We start from the raw sequence: 20,998 nt of genomic DNA on the forward strand, positions 1-20,998 counted from the left end.
ATAAATCCATATCATGAGCTCACGGATGATGAAGTTGAGAGAATTCATGGAAAAAGTGTCAAGTTTGATGATAGGATAGATGTAACTGCTTGTGGCAAAGACACTCTCCAAAAATTTGAAAGACAAGCTTTCAACTGGATTGCTTCAATGTTATTACTGAGACACACAAATCTCCAACAAACTGATCTACTGTGTATAAACTGAATCTGAACCTCCTACACATAGATTTCCAACAAAATGCTATTTCAGGCAACAGCAGGAAGCGAGGCTACTGGAAACAAACAGAAAGGAAACAGAAACTATAATTAAATGATAAATGTAACGCGTCATACAGTTATGATCAGAGACCAAGTAGTATAGTGCTGATTTGTAGTTACAAATTTTTTCAGCCATGTATTTTCCAGATTGACTTAAACATGCATGGCTTGGACTTCACAAACAAGAATAGAGAATAATTAAGTAAGAATGTTGATAATTATAGGCCTCAGTCATTGCTACTGGGTGTTTTCAAAAAGGTCATGTCTAACAGAGGGTTGGCCTATTTCTTCAAGCAAAACTTATTGCTCAATTTTCCATTTCAGTTTTAAAAACAAGTCAAGTTGATAAGACAATAAATTTCTTTTTGCATGAAATAATGGAATATTGTTTAATAACAAATGCAACAGTTGCTTTTATTCTGTGATCTAATGAAGAGGGTTATAGTATATCACTAAATAACCTTTTTATGTCATTGTATGGACAAAAAAATCTTATCACCAAGCAGAGGCAGGAGAAAACACACAAAACTCATGAAAATGTCCAAGCTTTCAGAGCCAGTGACTGCTCCTCTTGGCAGGAGGGTTGAAAGGAAGAGGGCTGAAGAAAGAGGACTGGCAACTTTTCCATAACTCACACCATTTCCTAAACCTCACCACTCCTATTCCTTCATCCTCACTCCTTTCCTTTTGGCCAGGAGGAGGAGCCACTGGCTCCGAGAGCTTGCACATTTCTATAACAATGGATCAATATGTTTTCTCCTAGTGTCATCTGGTGAGTAAGTTTTTTAGCTGTTCAATTACATTATCAAAAATTGATCATTTTCTTTGATAAATAACATTATTGTATCAGAGAAAGTATTCATTTTCTTTCAGACTTCTGTGAGCCGCAAGAAACAGGTTTACAGTTTCTTACAACAGAATATGAGGTAGTATCTGACTTGTGCAGTGTACTATGAAGTGTTCTCCAAGGTTCCACTTCCAACTTATTTCAAAAACATTAATCAATTCTAAGGAAACTTTGTGCTGCAAATCACAGTTTATATTTACTCTTTAATTCATAATAGCCAGAATGATGTTCAGTTTTTTTACTAGTAGTGCTGCTGAATTTAAGACTATGATCATATGAAAGAGCCATTTTTCATAGTCCGAAATATTAAAAACTGTGATTTTGTTTGGCCTCAGATGAAGGGGGGAGAGGTCTGCCATACCTGTATAACAAAAATATTGCAATCATTTTTGTCCAACTGAGCTTTGAGATTCCAGGGTCAATTTCAATACAAATGTTATGAAACTAATAGCAAAAGCAGTCAGAACATCCAAGTACCTTCATTTACAGCCGTGTCACTCAAAACTTCCTTTAGTAAACAGTGTACTAAATAATTTAAAACATATATGAACAACATTTATAAAGCTTTAGATCAAAAGATATTATGAAATTAATAATTGTTTTATATTTATGTTCTCACATAAGTATGGAAAATACAGAAAGGTGTAGGTAGCTGCTTTCAACAACCTATTATCTTGAGTGGTACCGTACAATGACATCAAGCTCCCATGTGAAACTCTTGCCACATTCTGAAACTCATGACTGCACAGATTTGGTAGTACTAGAAGCATACATGCTGTAGGTATGTTATGCTGGGCTGACAGACTTCCAGACCAGTTCTCATTTTACAGGGGCTTCCCTGCTATAAATGTGAATGCAATGCAACACTGAATAACAGGCAATCCTTCCACATGGTTAAAAGCAGTGCTAGTAAATATCAGTACTTATGTATTCGAAGCTACTGATATGAAATAAACTAAAAAGAAAAACTGTTTCCAAAACCAGTTTTATTTATGGACTTAGACTTTGACGTCAAATTTTTGGCTACCTGACAGAATGATCCATGTGACGTTTGAGAATGAGGTGGAGGTGGAGGTGGTGGTGGTGGTGGTGGTGGTGGTGGTGATGATGATGAAAATAATAATAATCCCAACAGCGGTTGTCGAAAGATTATTCACTGTCTCCTTGAAAATATATTTCTCTAAGTTAAACAAGATGTTGGCAGGTTCTACTCAGGGCCAGTAATATTTTTTGAAGAAAATCAGATGCTGCAGTTACTTATACTTGGAATATAATGTGAATCACTTTCTCTTACACGGTAATATTAAACAATGGAAAATTCACTAGAAAATAGGAAAACTGCACTGGGCTATGAGGGAAGAAAAGCCATCAGGCAAAATCAAACAATGGAAAATATTACATATTATCTTGAAAATTTCTCGGGTATTCGGCCGGATAGAGTCGTCCAAAAGCCGCGATATTTCGGCAGGCCGACTTCTTGCCATCTTCAGGCGTTCTTGGTGTCTGATTGATCTCTGATGGATGTTGACTTTATATAATCTCCACCCCTTTCCCGCAGCCTCCATCTGGGCGCTTCCGAGCGGTCTGCGGCCGGTGGAGGGGGAAGGGCAGTGCTGGGTGGTAGGGGAAGCATGGCGCCCTGCGACAGATCATTGGCCGCAGTCCTTCTGTGGCTATGGCCGCTTGTGGAACTCTTGTGGAACTCTGCCGTCGTGGTGACAATGCTTCTTCTTCTTCTTCTTCGTCTTCTTCTTCTTCTTCTTCTTCTTCTTCTTCTTCTTCTTCTTCTTCTTCAGGTGTCCTGACAGGAGTGGATTTCCGTGTAGACTGCCGTTGTGTTTTAATCACACTCAAAGCTGGATGCCAGGCTTTGCTTAACTGGAAACTGCTGTCTTTATTTATTAGTTCATCATGCAGCCAGATCTTCACTGCCTCTTTGAGGAGACAATCCCAGAAGGTGTTTGATTGCTGTAACACCTTTGTGCCATCGTAGTTCATGTCATGTCCATGTGAGATGTAGTGCTCTGCCACGATGGACTTGGTGGGCTGTGAGTTGTCTGTGTGGCGTTTATGTTCACTACATCTCTCCTGTACCATCCGGATGGTCTGGCCTATAAACATTTTCCCCACACTGGCAAGGGATGCTGTTAACTCCCGGTTTCCGGAGTCCTAAGTCATCCTTGGCTGATCCTAATAATGTTTTCGTTTTGGATGGAGGGCGAAACACGCACTTGACATTATATTTCCTGAGTATTCTGCCGATGTGTTCCCGACATGTGGCATGAGCGCTGTCGCAACCGGTTTGTCTTCGTCCTCGGAAGGCTGTGGTCTTGGCCTATGCATTTTATCTACCCCGACATGTGGCATGAGCGCTGTCGCAACCGGTTTGTCTTTGTCCTCGGAAGGGTGTGGTCTTCGCCTCTGCGTTTTATCTGCCGGTTACAACAACCGTTCATGCGGAACACGGCCTGCAAGTGCTGCAATTCAGCTGCTAGGCTGTCACAGTCCGAGATTTCGCATGCTCTGTGCACCAGTGTGCTTAGAACACCCTCTTGCTGTGAAGGAGGATGACAGCTGGAGGCATGCAGGTACAAATCTGTATGTGTCGACTTACGGTAGACGCTGTGTCCTAGTGTGCCATCTGGTCTTCTCTTGACGAGCACATCCAGAAATGGAAGCTGGTTGTTTTCTTCTACCTCCATCACAAACTTTATATTTTGGTGCAGCGAATTCAGATGCAGCAGAAAGTCTTGGAGGCGTTGTCGTCCGTGCGGCCAGATTACGAATGTATCGTCTACATATCGAATAAAGCAAGAGAGCTTGTAGGCTGCAAACCCGAGTGCTTCTTCAAATGCCTCCATAAACATATTGGCCACTACTGGTGATACCGGACAGCCCATCGCTACTCCATCTGTTTGTTCGTAGTAGTTCCCATTGAACAGAAAGTATGTTGACATAAGTACGAATTCGAAAACTTGTTGGTCCAAATTTTTCTCCTATGAGTCTTAGGGAGTCTCTTAGAGGTACCCTAGTAAAGAGGGATACCACGTCAACGCTCACCATGAGGTCTTCTTGGCCCAATCAGAAGTTCTGGAGCTGCTGGACGAAATGTGCGGAGTTTCTGATGTGGTGCTGACATATGTCCACAAACGGACTGAGCATCGACGTCAGATGTTTTGCTAATTCATACGTTGGTGCTCCAATGTTGCTTACAATCGGGCAGAGAGGCAATCCATCCTTATGGACTTTAGGTAGTCCGTAAAGTCTAGGAGGTGCAGCTGCTCGTGGACCAAGTTTCTTCACCATCGTATTATCTTCGAAGGTGTGCTGGAGAAGCTCAATAGTCTTCCTTTTCACTCTATTGGTAGGATCGTCTTCGATTCTCCGGTAGGTGTTATCTTCTAATAGGTTGTACAATTTTTGCCTGTATACATTACAAAGTAGTAGGACCATGAAATTCCCTTTATCTGCTGGGAGGACGACAGTCTCGGCATCTTCTCGGAGTCGCTTCAGTGCTTTCCTCTCTTCCTTGAAGATGTTTGGCTTCGGGGGAGCCGCCCTGGTGAGTAGACAAAATGTTTCCCCATCGTATTTCCTCTGCAGCGTCATGTGGAAGTGCGAGAGCAGCCTGTTCCACCGCGCTGCTGAATTGTTCTGTTGGTAATGTTGTTGGTGTTGGTGCGAAATGCAGCACCTTTTTAAGTACGGATAAGGTAGCATCATCAATTACTTTCCCTGTACAGTTAATGACAGTTCTCTGTGGTTCTTCTTGCGGTGGTTTGGCTGCAAGGCATTCGTATTTGGCAGTTTGTCTGCAGGTGGCCGATTGCCAAGCACTGTTGGCTTGAGACCAACTAACTGCATCTACCCACTCCCATGAGTCAGGGGAGAGTGTCGAGGCAAGCTGCAAGTGGAGTGAGAAGAGTTCTCTAGAGGTCTCGTCGAGTCTGCGTCGAGTGTACCCGATCCTCTCCCTGACCAGGGCCAGCCTAGCTCTTCTAGTGATCCAGTTGGCGGCTGCGATTCTGATATGATGAGTGACCTTCGCAAAAGATGGTACGATTCAGTCCTCTTGGCATCTTAGTAGAAAGACAAGGGAGGCCAAAATGCCTCAAGTTCACGATGGAGGTAGAAGAAAACAACCAGCTTCCATTTCTGGATGTGCTCGTCAAGTGAAGACGAGATGGCACACTAGGACACAGCGTCTACCATAAGTCGACACATACGGATTTGTACCTGCATGCCTCCAGCTGTCATGCTCCTTCACAGCAAGAGGGTGTTCTAAGCACACTGATGAACAGAGCACGCGAAATCTCTGACTGTGACAACCAAGCAGCTGAACTGCAGCACTTGCAGGCCATGTTCTGCATGAACGGTTACAACCGACAGATAAAACGCGCCTTAAGACCGAAGAGGCCCAGGCCACAGCCTTCCGAGGACAAAGACAAACCGGTTGCAACAGCGATCATACCATATGTCGGGAACACATCGGCAAAGAACGGCAGAATACTCAGGAAATATAATGTCAAGTGCGTGTTTTGCCCCCCATCCAAAACTAAAACATTATTAGGATCAATCGCGGATGACTTAGGACTCAAGAAACCAGGAGTTTACAGCATCCTTTGCCAGTGTGGGAAAATGTTTATAGGCCAGACCATCCGGACGGTACAAGAGTGATGTAGTGAACATAAATGCCACAAAGACAACGCACAGCCCACCAAGTCCGCCATAGCAGAGCACTGCATCTCACATGGACATGACATGAACTACGGTGGCATAAAGGTGTTACAGCAATCTAACACCTTCTGGGATTGTCTCCTCAAAGAGGCAGTGGAGATCCAGCTGCATGACGAACTAATAAATAAAGGCAGCAGTTTCCAGCTAAGCAAAGTCTGGCATCCAGATTTGAGTATAATTAAAACACAACTACAGTCTACATGGAAATCCACTCCTGTCAGGACACCTGGAGAAGAAGAAGAAGAAGAAGAAGAAGAAGAAGCATTGTCACCACGACGGCAGAGTTCCGCAAGCGGCCGTAGCCGCAGAAGGACTGCGGCACATGAGCTGTCGCGGGGTGCTGTGCTTCCCCCACCACCGACTGCGGACCGCTCAGAAGCGCCCAGACGGAGGCTGCGGGAAAGGGGTGGAGATTATATAAAGTTGGCATCCATCAGAGATCAATCAGACACCAAGAATGCCTGAAGATGGCAAGAAGACGGCTTGCCGAAATATCGCGCCTTTTGGACGCCTCTACCCGGCTGAATACCAGAGAAATTTTCAAGATTTCTGTACGCCGGGAAAACCTCAGATTACACATTACATATTATAATATTAGAAGTATCTAATAAGAGGCAACAACTCAATATGTACTTTAGTAAGAAGACCCCTCTCACAAGGAAAGTTCTTACTAAACATTACATTAACTGAAAGAGGACACTAGGAAAATGATTGTACGTGGTCACGCTAACACACTTGTGTACAGAGGGTGGCTGTAGTAGTAGATGTTCACCACAGAACATGGAAACAGTCTGTGACTGTAACTGATTTTGTTGGAGAAATGACAGTAGACAATGCTGATTTTTCTTAGTGACTGGTCATTCAGAACAGTAAAATCTCAGAATATGATGCACAACTATTAGGAGATTATTGTGAAAAAATGAGATTGACTTAGTCAACAATTTAGGTATGGCTTATTACAGAGCCCTTTTTACTACCTTATTACAATAAAAAATGAGAACATTAACTATAACTTACCAGACTCCAGTTACTGGCACTGCTTCATTGCCACTTATTATGAACATAGGAAATACCATAGAAAATATACAGCCGCTGAAACAGAAGCACTCAAATTACAAAACCGCCACTTATTATGTACTTTGGAAACACTGTAGAATATATACAGCTGCTGAAACTGAAGTACTCTAATCACAAAACAAAACTGTGGAATAACTAAATTAGGGACACTTACCTGGAATCTGAAGTACCAAAGTGAAGATAAACAGGCAATGCTTATCAACAAATGATCAGACCACCATAAAGTAAGTTTTAAGCAAACAGTATTCAGCTGCGAGATATTTTACAATAAGAAGGCATAATTATTTTCTATTGGTCATACAAATGATGGAAATACAGGGTGATTCAAAAAGAATACCACAACTTTAAAAATGTGTATTTAATGAAAGAAACATAATATAACCTTCTGTTATACATCATTACAAAGAGTATTTAAAAAGGTTTTTTTTTCACTCAAAAACAAGTTCAGAGATGTTCAATATGGCCCCCTCCAGACACACGAGCAATATCAACCCGGTACTCCAACTCGTTCCACACTCTCTGTAGCATATCAGGTGTAACAGTTTGGATAGCTGCTGTTATTTCTCGTTTCAAATCATCAATGGTGACTGGGAGAGGTGGCCGAAACACCATATCCTTAACATACCCCCATAAGAAAAAATCGCAGGAGGTAAGATCAGGGCTTCTTGGAGGCCAGTGATGAAGTGCTCTGTCACGGGCTGCCTGGCGGCCGATCCATCGCCTCGGGTAGTTGACGTTCAGGTTTCATAACTAACCTTTTTCGTAGGACTCTCCATACAATTGATTGTGGAATTTGCAGCTCTCTGCTAGCTCTGTGAGTCAATTTTCCTGGGCTGCGAACAAATGCTTGCTGGATGCGTGCTACATTTTCATCACTCGTTCTCGGCCGTCCAGAACTTTTCCCTTTGCACAAACACCCATTCTCTGTAAACTGTTTATACCAACGTTTAATACACCACCTATCAGGAGGTTTAACACCATACTTCGTTCAAAATGCACGCTGAACAACTGTCGTCGATTCACTTCTGCCGTACTCAATAACACAAAAAGCTTTCTGTTGAGCGGTCGCCATCTTAGCATCAACTGACGCTGACGCCTAGTCAACAGCGCCTCAAGCGAACAAATGTACAACTAAATGAAACTTTATAGCTCCCTTAATTCGCCGACAGATAGTGCTTAGCTCTGCCTTTTGTCGTTGCAGAGTTTTAAATTCTTAAAGTTGTGGTATTCTTTTTGAATCACCCTGTACATCAACAGTGGACAAGAGCTGAAAGTCACTTCTTGTTGTAACTCATTCCCAGGCTATGGTTTATGAAGGGAGACACAGGGTACCATTTATTGGAACAACTGTGTGCTTCATGCAAAAAAAAGGTGATTTCCTCTCCCCCCCCCCCTTTTCAACTTCATTGTGGTTGCTAATGTGCAATAACCATCCTCCACTGAAGATTTCTTCTCCATTGCAACAATCAGAGCAAACAAAGCTATATAAATGCACATCCAGTTACTTTAAGTAACAAAATGCTGTATGGCCAGAGACTCTGCAATCCACTGAAAATTATAACTACTCAAGATAACCAGCTAAAATAATTTAAACTTAATTTTAATTTAACTATTCTGATGGACAAGCTGAATAAAAGGAGGATAAGGGAGGTGGGGTTGTCTTTCTGTGCATATCTCAGAAAAGCCTTTAGCATGCTAGAGAATCCCTGAGCCCAATACAATATACAAATGAATATCTCTCTCTCTCTCTCTCTCTCTCTCTCTCTCTCTCTCTCTCTCTGTGTGTGTGTGTGTGTGTGTGTGTGTGTGTGTGTGTGTGTGTGTGTGTGTGGGTGGGTGGGTGGGGGGGGGGGGGCTAATCTGTATGGATGTTGTGGAAACTCCTCTGTAGCACAAAGTATGAAAGAATATGTTCCAACAGCCAAATTTCATGATGCTAAATATGAAAATGTTAGGTCACCGGAACAAATGTACCACATCAGAACACTCAGAGACCATTTGAAATATTTGGCTGGCACAAGTAACAGGATATTACAATGCAAATACAGATACAGCAACACTCATTTTATATTTAAAAAAAGTATTATGGAAAGTTGTTCCACTATACTGCTTTAGCACGCTTCCAACTTTTCTGTAAAAATCTATCAACCGGTTACTATGTTGCACAGACATCGCAACTGTATTGTTCTATCACTGATCTGCTTCATTGTGCTGCACTTATCTATACCCAGAATACCTGTGGTATTCACTTCCAGTTTTTTCACAGACGTAGCTTTGTAAGTTAATTTTTTAGCCGAATATTACCTATATCTAACAGTACAAGGAAAAGATGGATTACTTCTCACTGTAAAGATGACATGTTGCAGACAGGCACAACGAAAAGACACTTATACATTAGCTTTTGGCCAAAGCCTTCTTCAGGAAAGGAACCACAGCCCTCTCCACACATACACATACCCACGCATGCACACAAGCACACCTCACCTCACACATGAATGCCATGTCATGTGTGCATGAGGTGTGCTTGCTTAAGTGAATGACTATGTGTTTCCTTTTCTGCTGAAAGCTAATGTGTAAGTGTCTTTCCATTGTGCCTGTCTGCAACTCAATCGGTCATCTTCACAGTGAGTAGCAATCACTTTCTCTTATACTGTTGATATTCCAAGTTGGAGTTTCCACTGTTTGATTTTACCTATATTCCAACAACAAAATGACACAAAGAGCTTTAGTATATCTTTTTACAAGTAACTACACCTGAGCTTTGTTTCTAAAAATACCCTTCACTGATCACCAGACGCTCCAAGTATTTACATCTCTAAGGCCAACACTCCAAAATAAAACTTAGCACACTGCATCTCATTATTTTACCATTTCCATTCAGACTTTGATTTGAACAACATACCATTGCCCATGTAGTTGAACAAAGCCCACCAGGGAGCTGCATATTTCATTTATGACCCATTAATATCTCATCTGGTTTACTAGTTTACTTAAGATCAAAGCTGCATTTGATTTCTGAACTGGAATATGTACTTTATATTTTAAGCAATGGAAAATCCATGATGAATAATAACAATATTATGAAAAGGATAGTTGCTTCTTGCCATATAGCAGAGATACTGAGTACCCGTACCCACAGATAGGCAAACAAAAAGATTGTCCGCAAGTAAGTTTTTGGTCAAAGAGGCCTTCATCAGAAATGCACACGCACACACACACACACACACACACACACACACACACACACACAAAAAAAACCACAACCACTTACTTGCTGACAATCTTTTTGTTGTGCCTATCTGCGGGTATTCAGCATCTCTGCTATATGGTGAGTAGCAACTATCCTTTTCATAATATTATTATACTCATATTTTGTCACTACTTCAGTGGCAACATTCCACCCAAGAAACATGCCTTCCACTGAAATTCACTTCACAATATTAGCAAAAACAGGGACACAGATATGATAAATGAATAACACACACAGTTTCGAAGTTTAAAGCAGTATTAACAATGCGTAAAAAGTAATTAAAAGAAAATATGGGTTTGATCTCAATGATCCTGTTGTAGTATCACCTCTCCTCTGATCTGACAGTTCAGTATGTCTATGTCAAATTATTAACTGTGGTAATTATGTAGCCCCACTGGCAGTGTATCATATCATAACTGTAATATACAGTTATTCTTTGGTATTTTCACATACGCATGCATGGAACAGAGTTGTGGCTTTATATCTTCTCAGTATGCACATGCTGTGATGAGACTTGTTATCAAATGATCACAAGTCTTGCCATTATGTTAATTGCATGAAAATGAATTGCCAAGAGAAAGAAGTCAAATAAATGATAGTTTGTGAGACTCAAATCAAATTATATCAGCTACTTATTAATCAGTCATCAAGATTTCGTTACAATAGTACAGCTTAATGAGAATGCTGGATGCTGTTGACAGGCAATGAGAATGCTGGATGTTGCGGACAGGCCTGCTAGACAGTCAACCTATTTCAAGCCTCATGCTTCCAGCTTCACTATTTGGGCCCACACTGCGCAATGTGGAGTCCCTCTGGCAGTTGACTAATCTTTGCTCACAGGAGTTGCTACCTCACCTGGATCTTCTGTATAGACTTGTGAACAAAATCAGACTAATTCTGAGAATTTAACATCAAAATGAATTTAATAATCAGAATAACAAAAAATTATCATATGAAATAATTAGATTTTTTTAACTAGGATTTTCTTGGTCGTCCCCTCATTTTCTCCCCTACGATCTTGCCTCTGAAAATGTTTTGTATCAGAGTATCATGTCTAATTAAGTGTCTAATGAGTTTTGCTTTAAGCAAGTCTCTAACTTTCAGTAGTTCTCTCTTTTCTTCTATTTCCTTTAGAGCCATCTCTTTTCTTTTTTTTTTCCTGCCAGTCCAGCTATTTTGTCATAAATCTCCTCCAGAGCCACATTTCTGCAGCTTTGAGGTCAGATCTCTCCGTCGCTAGTGTCCAGATTTCCTATCCGTATGTCAGGACACTACACACAAATCTTTTCTTAGTGTGGAAACTGATGTGCTTTTCAATACAAGGTTCTTCTTATTGTGAAAGCACTCTTGGAAGGCATTGTTCTTCTTCCTCACACATCTACTGTCTTCCTCCATACTGCTATTGAGATGGTAAAATTCAGTTACTTCTTTGGGTTGTTTACTACCTATTTTTACGTCAGTCTTACCTCCACCACCTTTCTTGTCTATAACCATCAATCTACATTATACTACGCAAGCCACCTAATGGTGTGTGGTGGAGGGTACTTTCAGTACCACTATCTGATCCCTCCAACCCTGTTCCATTCATGAATAGTGCATAGGAAGAATGTGTGTCGGTAAACCTCTGTATTGGCTCTAATTTCTTGAAGTTTCTAGTCTTGGTCAGTACACGAGATGTATGTGGAGGGAAGTAATATGTTGTCCAACTCCTCCTGAAAAGTACTGTCCCGAAATTTCAATAGTAAATGTCTCCATGATGCACAATGCCTCTCTTGTAACATCTGCCAGTGGAGTTTGTTTAGCATCTCCGTAACTCTCTCTCGCCAGCTAAATGACCCCATGACGAAACGCGCCGGTCTTCGTTGGGTCTTCTCAATCTCCTCTATCAGTCCTACCTGATGGGGATCCCAGATAGATGAACAATAATCAAGAATTGGGCGAACAAGCGCCTTATAAGCCACTTCTTTTGTGGATGAGTTACATTTCCTTAAGATGCTTCCGATGAATCACAGCCTGGTGTCTGCTTTTCCCACTATCTGTTTTATATGGTCATTCCACTTCAGGTCGCTGTGGATAGATATGCCCAGACATTTTACGGTAAACGCTGTCTCCAGCTGTTTGTCATCAATAGTGCAGCTATACAGTAGTGGATTTCTTTTCCTACATATGTACAATATGTTACATTTATTTACGTACAGGGTCAACTGCCAGAGCCTGCACCATTCATCAATTCTCTGCAGGTCGTTCTGCAAATTCTTACTATCTTCTGGCATTGCTACTTTGGTATAGACAACTGCATCATCTGCCAATAGCTTAAAGAGCATCTGACGCTTTCTACTAGATCATTTATATATATTGTAATCAGCAATGGTCCTATCACACTTCCCTGTGGTACTCTGGATATTACCTTTACATCTGCTGATTTGGTTCTGTTAAGAGCGATGTGTTGAGTTCTATCTGCAATAAAGCCTTGAATCTAATCACAGGTCTGCTCCGATACTCCGTAAGCTCATGTTTTTCTTCTTTAAACGCCAATGCGGAACAGTGTCAAATGCCTTACTGAAATCAAGGAACACAGCATCAACCTTAGCGACATTGTCCACTGCGCTGTGGATCTCATGGAGGAACAGAGAGAGCCGAGTTTCGCAGGATCTCTGTTTGCAGAATCCATATTGATTTTTATAGAGGACATGTTCATTCTCCAAAAACGTCGTAATTCTTGAGCGTAAAACATGTTCCATAATTCTACAACAGACTGACGTCAATGTCATAGATCTATAATCCTGTGGATCTCTCTTACGGCCTTTCTGAAAAATGGGAATGACATGCGCTTCTTTCCAGTCATTAGATACCTTTCGTTGCTCAAGCGATCTACGATAAATTACTGCTAGAAGGGGAGCAAGTTCTTTCGCATAATCTTTAAAGAATCTTATAGGCATCTCATTTGATCCTGAAGCCTTTCCGTTACTAAGCAATTGTAGCTGCTTTACAATTTCACAATCGGTTATCACAATATCTGTCATTTTGATGTTCGTACGATCAGTGAAATGAGGGACAGTGTTATAATCTTCTGCGGTTAAACAACTTCAGAAGACCGAATTCAGTATTTCAGCCTTCTCTCTATTATCTTCCGTTTCGGAGCCAGTGTGGTCACTGAGAGAATGAATTTTGTCTTCGGGGTATTTATTTTTAGTTTTTTTATCTCCTGATTTAAGAACTTAAGCATTCTGCTGCCTGGCACCCGAAACAACTGCAATATGAACAAACCATAGTGGTTCTTTGGAGAGTAACAATTCATTGGTGTCATGCAAGAAGAATGTAGGGTAATGGACTGAGATTGTGACAGAGCAGTCACAATAAACTAAGCATTAAATGTACAAGATGCAACTTCTATTTCCATATGGTATTAATATGAGGCATCAGGTTGCTACAGCACTGACCATGACAAACATTTGAGTGGGGGGAAAGAGAAATATCATAGAAATGGGAAGTCATTAACTATCAGATACCAATACTATGATTTTTAGTGACAGATGTCAACTTCATCATGTAAAAATACTGGAGTTGCCAACATAGCAGCAAACTGTTTGATCATCACAGTTTCCTGCTGCTCAGGTAAAGCCTTAACATTAGCCAGGACCATAAAGGAAGACTTGACTAAAAGAATTGAAAAAATACAGTGTGTTTCATTTAACAGCTCAGAAGTCCCTCACTGAAAATTACTGAATGTAAACTTTCATACAAGTTTTCATCTTTTGCAATGTGTTCCAATGATTTCCATTCAAAGATGGAAAACTGAGTACTTTTAGAAAATATTACAATTTTGCTGAACTTCTGCTCTGGCTTTTTTCTTCCTTTTGTCATGCATTAGGATTAAAAAATAATTTGCAAATATTTTTGTTGTCATCAATCTTTAGTATTTTTGTCTGTTTTGATGCTGTATATTACTACAGCATTATTACAAACGTATAGATATTCCTTTCTGTTGCATTAACAAAAGATGCTTACAAACTAAAAGTCATAAAAAATACTTTTTGTTTCAGCAGTGACACTGAAATTAATCACATACACTTTTTCTACTGAGGAAAAGAATAACAGAAGAAATTTGGAAATTTGTGGTAAGGTCTTATGGGACCAAACTGCTGAGGTCATAGGTCCATAAGCTTACATACTACTCAATCTAACTTAAACTAATTTATGCTAAGGACAACACATGCACCCATGCCCGATGGAGGACTTGCAACCTCCGAGGGGAAGGGAGCTGCGTGGACCATGACAAGACGCCTCAGACCGCACGGCGTAACAGAAGAAACTCACCTTACAATGAATGATGAGGGCAATGCAGTGAGTACTGCGAGAGGCAGACCAAAACCTACAAAGTATGGCCAGTTGTTTTCCATGAAATTCAAACGCTGGTGTAGCTCCCAGCCCATGTTTAACCACTTATATTCAAATGAATATAGAGAATATAGCATACACATGTGAATTAGGCTCAGTAGTTCATTGAGAAACATTATTGGTAATAAGCTCACGAGCATGCTCTGAAATTAAAGAAAAAATTAAAAAATCAGTTAGCTGAGAAAAATTTATACGAACAAATAAGTAAAGAAATAAGAAAATACAGATAAAGTCTGAACCATGGCAGCCTCCTGCACTTGAGGCAGCAAGATATGAAGTTTGTTGTGGAAGTTAAGCAAATATTCCTTTTGATTCTTTGAGGCAATGTGGCATATTTTAAAGTTAGCAGTATACAAGTTTGTCTTGCACTGGAATTGTTTGAAAAACAGCATCAGAGGCCAAATAATTCAGTATATAAGTAACAAGTTTTGCATGTAATGTCAGGAGATTGCTCAATTCCTATAAGTTACAAAAACAAGAAAAAACTGTACGATTTAACGCTTAACTATAAATGACGCTGTATTTAATGCCCTATCTTCCACACCACATTGAAAGATTCAACCAAGAACTGACAGAATTTTATCCATTCAGATAAATGCACTTCATAGTGCCTTGAGTGTATAAAGCAGCAGTATGGGATACAGATTATGTACCTAAGTAAGCAAGTTCATTTTTTTATAATTTGCATTTTTGGGTCAACCGAACTTACTGATACTGGACGTCAGCTTCATCCTATAACTTAATTACATAGTGGCATATTATGTCATATGCGTGAACAGGAAGAGAACAATACATTGGCAATATTTTTTTCTTATTTTTTGGAATGTAGGTTGTGGTGATGGACTCAACTGTACTGTAGCCCAAAGTATAGATTAAGTTGAAAGGTTACACGTCAGGTGTGAGCTGGTAAAGCCAACGAATGCGAATACAAAATCTTAGTTGTGGTAAAATACTGATCTGTAGTGTACCCCAAAGCCTAGGTAAGTTTGAAAAGTAACAATCTGACTGCGAGTTGGTGAAGAAATATCTAAGGCTACAGTCAGTCCACATACTCAACGAATCGTTAAGATGAATCTGTTTAAAACATGCAACTAACTAAGTTTTGGGAGATTTCAGTATTAAGAAAAATTAATTTGGATTTCTCTTTACAATATGCTAAACTGTAGTACACCAGCTACATTCTAAGGGCACTGCAATATATATAACAAAAGGAAATAACAGAAAATCATAGTAACATCAAATTATTTCTTATGATAACCATAACACATTAACTTTAAGGCAAATCAAATCTTACCTGAACGAGGAACAATGCCTGTACTAATATGCTGAATAATAGGTCTGCAATCAATTTGCTGACACTACTCAACATTTGTGGACGCCCTCTGGTATGTCTGTACGCAGAATCTGCAATATCCTTAAGAAAAAAAATATTACGAGAGTAACAAAAATTTTCAACTTAAGTGTTATTAGTTCTAATAATATGTGACTGTCTAAATGATTCAGAAACACACATTTCTGCACAGTATTTAAGATATAGAGCACGGAAATATCAAAATTATTGTCCATTATTTAATTTAGCTTCCATTAGAGTCACCAGGACAGTGAAAAATTCAGAACTGAAACAGATGTCAGGCAAGGACATTCTGTATCACCAAAATTACTCTCAGAAATCCTACAGAAGGTTTTCAGGTGTTTAAACTGAGAAAATTACAGGAAATTTGGACCATAACTGAACTAACTACATTTTGTGTATGACATTCTACTGTTTGTCTACAGTGTAGATAGTTCCACAACTGGGTGAAAGTAAACAAAAGAGTAAAAATTGCCTGGAGTGATTTTGGTAAACTAAATAATGTTTTCAAAACCAAGCTTCTGATATGACTTCTTCAAAGGAAGGCTTACATTAGGGTGCATTGCCAGTTTTGTAATATAGAAGTGAGACCTGGACTTGTAATGTAAACATTATTCAAAAACTGACTACTGATATTTTAGGTATTACTGGGAGGGACAGGAAAACAAATAAATGCTATGATGGAACAGATTGAAGCAGAAGACAGTTATGATTGAAACGAGGGTGAGAAATGTACCTTGGCAAATTAATGTTAGATGGACCATGGAAGATCCTTACTGGGTGCAAGGAAAGATAGGGGTAATGACCTCATGATAAGAAGGTAGAAGACAGCAGAGAAAACTTGTAGAAGCAACATGGATGAGTATATCTGAAGATCTTAACATTAAGAAAAGTCTACAGCAGTGGATATCAAATAGTGGCCACTGCTGTTGAAGATGTTAAATCTTCAACAGCAGCAGCCACTATCTGATATCCATTGCTGTAGACTTTTCTTCGTATTAAGATTTTCAGACATGTAAGACTAGTCTGTACTGATTATTAACTCTGCTTGAGACGGAAGTCCCGAGTCCACAAACTGAGAATTATTTTCTTATTCTCAGCTAAGTTATTTGCTGTAATCACTGCGAGTAGCATTAAAATAGTTTGCAAGACTGAGATTCGATCACGGCATTTTATTAGCAGCATGCTACCAATTAGATGTGCACCATTTGAGCAAATCTCACAGACTGTCTCAAAGTGACGATTTGTCCAGGTCCAACACATCGTTCTAACTTTTTTAACTTGTTACAAACTATCATCACAGCTACACTTTACTTAGAGTAAAACCATTAGTTCTCATTAACTTTCATGAGCCAACTCACTCACTCCCCCCCCCCCCCAGGTGTTATAGTCAGGTCACTACAAAATGTCCCTCATGACACTTTACGCCACATGGACTGCATTGTGTGTGGAGTGGACACATTAGCAATTCGTAAATGTAACCATAGTGATGGTGCCAGGTTTTCCACCCCTATCACTCAAGATGTGGTGTCATGCTCTCTTAGTGGCTGCAAAGCATCTGTCATGTGTTCATCAACTGTTGTGGAGCGTGTGTTACTGATTCAGTTCGTGTTAACAGTGCAATGTAAAGTGTCATTTTTTCAAACGTATGTCATGTAAACTCTTCCTCTAACTGTAGGAAAGTAGGCGAGGGCACTACCTTAAAGAGTGAATCTAATAATCCTTGTACCTAATGCATGACATTATTTTGAGTAAGACAGGGGTAATGCAGGACTCTTATACCATTGTCGTAAGTCACTGAACTATGCTCCACCAAAAACTGGTATGACTTCTGTGAAGAAAATAATTAAGGAGAAGTGTGCTGGACATCAACAAGAGTCAACTGCTGCTCTTTCAACTACAGGGAAGAGCAGAGTGCATGCCGCTAAAATAACAGAGCTGTATACGTTCAGTGACATTTTTATTAATATTACATGTGGAAAAAGTATCCAACGCGGAAGGCGCTGCTTCTCTCGCTATGAGACAGTGAGTTGTTTTTCAGAGGAAAAAAAAAAAAAAATCAGTCTTTCTGTTGTACTGAAGAAGATAGTGTTTTGATGGAAAAATTTTACTGGAGCAAGAGTTTCTGCTTGAACAAGAGGATAATGTTGCCTGAACACGACTTTTCTTTTAGGGTAGTATCAAAGTATACCTAATGAAACCATTAGGTTGGAAGAAATGTGGGTGAATGTTGGTCATTCCAGACTGAGTGTGCGGACTGGTCACACAGCGCAAGGGACAATGAAAGCTCCAGTCAGTTCATTATTTTACATGCCGGAAAAAATGGTGGGTTTGTACCAAACAGTTACGTCAGTAAAACTTGGCACTACCACAAGGAGATTACGGCAATGAATGTTAAAAAATGGTTTGTACACACTTTGCTTCTGAACACATGTAAGAACTCCACACAACATTGGACAATGTACCATATCACTTTAATCTGTTAAACTAGTCCCCTATACGCAACAGCAGGAAGAGCGACATAGTGGACTGGCTATAGAAGAACAGCATAGATTCATTTAGGGGGGGGGACATAACTGTTGGAAATTGGGAAAGAGTACACATGACGTAATACCATTTATGCATTTATGATATTGACAACATTGCAGAAGAAAATCATCAAGAGTCTTACACCTGCCCCCATATCACGGCCACTTCAAGGTAACAGAACTCATGTGAAGTTATATTTTGTGTTGTTGTTGTTGTGGTCTTCAGTTCTGAGACTGGTTTGATGCAGCTCTCCATGCTACTCTATCCTGTGCAAGCTTTTTCATCTCCCAGTACCTACTGCAACCTACATCCTTCTGAATCTGCTTAGTGTATTCATCTCTTGGTCTCCCTCTACGATTTTTACCCTCCACGCTGCCCTCCAATACTAAATTGGTGATCCCTTGATGCCTCAGAACATGTCCTACCAATCGATCCCTTCTTCTGGTCAAGTTGTGCCACAAACTTCTCTTCTCCCCAAGCCTATTCAATACTTCCTCATTAGTTATGTGATCTACCCATCTAATCTTCAGCATTCTTCTGTAGCACCACATTTCGAAAGCTTCTATTCTCTTCTTGTCCAAACTATTTATCGTCCATGTTTCACTTCCATACATGGCTACACTCCATACGAATACTTTCAGAAATGACTTCCTGACACTTAAATCTATACTGGATGTTAACAAATTTCTCTTCTTCAGAAACGCTTTCCTTGCCATTGCCAGCCTACATTTTATATCCTCTCTACTTCGACCATCATCAGTTATTTTGCTCCCCAAATAGCAAAACTCCTTTACTACTTTAAGTGCCTCATTTCCTAATCTAATTCCCTCAGCATCACCCGACTTAATTAGACTACATTCCATTATCCTTGTTTTGCTTTTGTTGATGTTCATCTTATATCCTCCTTTCAAGACACTGTCCATTCCATTCAACTGCTCTTCCAAGTCCTTTGCTGTCTCTGACAGAATTACAATGTCATCGGCGAACCTCAAAGTTTTTATTTCTTAAAGCTGCATGCCCTCGGGAAAAATTACGGCTGTAGTTTCCCCTTGCTTTCAGCCGTTCGCAGTACCAGCACAGCAAGGCCGTTTTGGTTATTGTTACAAGGCCAGATCAGTCAATCATCCAGACTGTTGCCCTTGCAACTACTGAAAAGGCTGCTGCCCCTCTTCAGTACAGAAGTAAAAGTCTTAATTTAAAAGACGTCGATTTCTTAGTGCGTGAGGCATTGGACAGTCTTACTTCCACAAAATGGACCAATATTTCAAAACATATGTGGCACATCTTTGAAGAGGCACGGTAACAAGGAGCTGAACTCTAAGAAGGCATGAAAGATGATTAGGGGAGATAGCAGCAGCAATGGTGAAGATAGTGACAGTGATGTAGGAGATGTGAATAATGACAACACTCTCTTTGAAGCCTGTGGAGTCTACCCTCTTCCCAAAAATGTTGTTAACACATTGCATTCGGTTCATGTAGATTTACGTGTTTCCGCATCCAACTATTGTAGATGGATCACGTAAATTTACATTTTTTATCCTGTGCGCATTTTCTGAGACCTGCTGCTCATGCCAGCAACTATTTCAATTTAACAAAAGGCTACATATAAATTGGAAGGTTCAGTGCAGTGAACAACACTGTGGACTTATTTTAATCTTTCGTTTCACAGCCAACAATCAGTACCACGAAATTGTAAGTACTGTAGTTGTTTCCTTGTGTGGTATGGCACGAAAAAAGTTGACAGAAAGCAAGATTCTTGCTGAACTATTTGCGAACAATTGCTCTGATGTTCCAAGTGATTCAGATGATGTTACTGAGAGTAGTAGTGGAAGTAAAGAAGAAAACAATGTGGCTATCATCAACTAGAGTGAGATAATTATGAACTATTTAGATGATGAAGCTTCTGAAAGTGAAAGTTGGCTGAAGAAGGGCAAGATGTTATTTTAGAAACATTTTGGCAAATTCCAGGAGCAAAAACCCTTCCCACTGAGATCACCAGCATTCTAAGCACTGTGGAATTATTTTTAGGGGATTAATTGTTTGATCAGATGTGTACACAATCAAATTCATAGTACAAACAAAACAAAAACTATTACAAAGAATCTCTGAAGTCTCCTAAATTTACAAATATCATTGCTGTTGAACTGAAAAAAATTCTGGGCCTGATTATCTTGATAGTGCAAATAAAAAAAGATTTTTAAAGGACTGTTGGTCAACAGATCCTCTAAAAGAGAGACCGATGATTGGCAAGCTAATGAGCAGAAATCGATTTGAGCAGATATCAAAATTGTGGCATTTCAAGGACAATTCCTTCTAAAGCAGTCAGAAAAACAGACTTTACAAAATCAAACCTGTGCTAAAGTACCTCCTAGATAACTTTCAGACCATATACAAAGCAGAACAGGAACTTTCTCTTGATGAAGCAATGATACCATGGAGAGGGTGGCTTCGTTTCAGACAGATAATCCTGGAAAACTTATCTGATATGATTTGCTTATTCCTATGGTTTGCAAAAGTATAAGTGTGTGTGTGTGCGTGTGTGTGTATATTTG

General features: G+C 40.0%; 1 protein-coding gene across 2 annotated transcripts in view; it reads right to left on the bottom strand.

The window, feature by feature from the left end:
• LOC124803130 (etoposide-induced protein 2.4 homolog) overlaps positions 1-20,998 on the bottom strand; it is a 41,217-nt gene that overhangs the window by 14,928 nt on the left and 5,291 nt on the right. For both annotated transcript variants that reach the window (XM_047264310.1, XM_047264309.1), the window contains exons 4-6: positions 15,861-15,980; positions 14,486-14,709; positions 6,859-6,933 (exon numbers count right to left, since the gene is read on the bottom strand). In XM_047264310.1, the coding sequence (XP_047120266.1) occupies positions 6,859-6,933; positions 14,486-14,709; positions 15,861-15,980 (419 nt within the window). The remainder of the gene's footprint in view (positions 1-6,858; positions 6,934-14,485; positions 14,710-15,860; positions 15,981-20,998) is intronic.

Source organism: Schistocerca piceifrons, chromosome 6, assembly GCF_021461385.2.
Source record: "Schistocerca piceifrons isolate TAMUIC-IGC-003096 chromosome 6, iqSchPice1.1, whole genome shotgun sequence".
Taxonomy (NCBI): Eukaryota; Metazoa; Arthropoda; class Insecta; order Orthoptera; family Acrididae; genus Schistocerca; species Schistocerca piceifrons.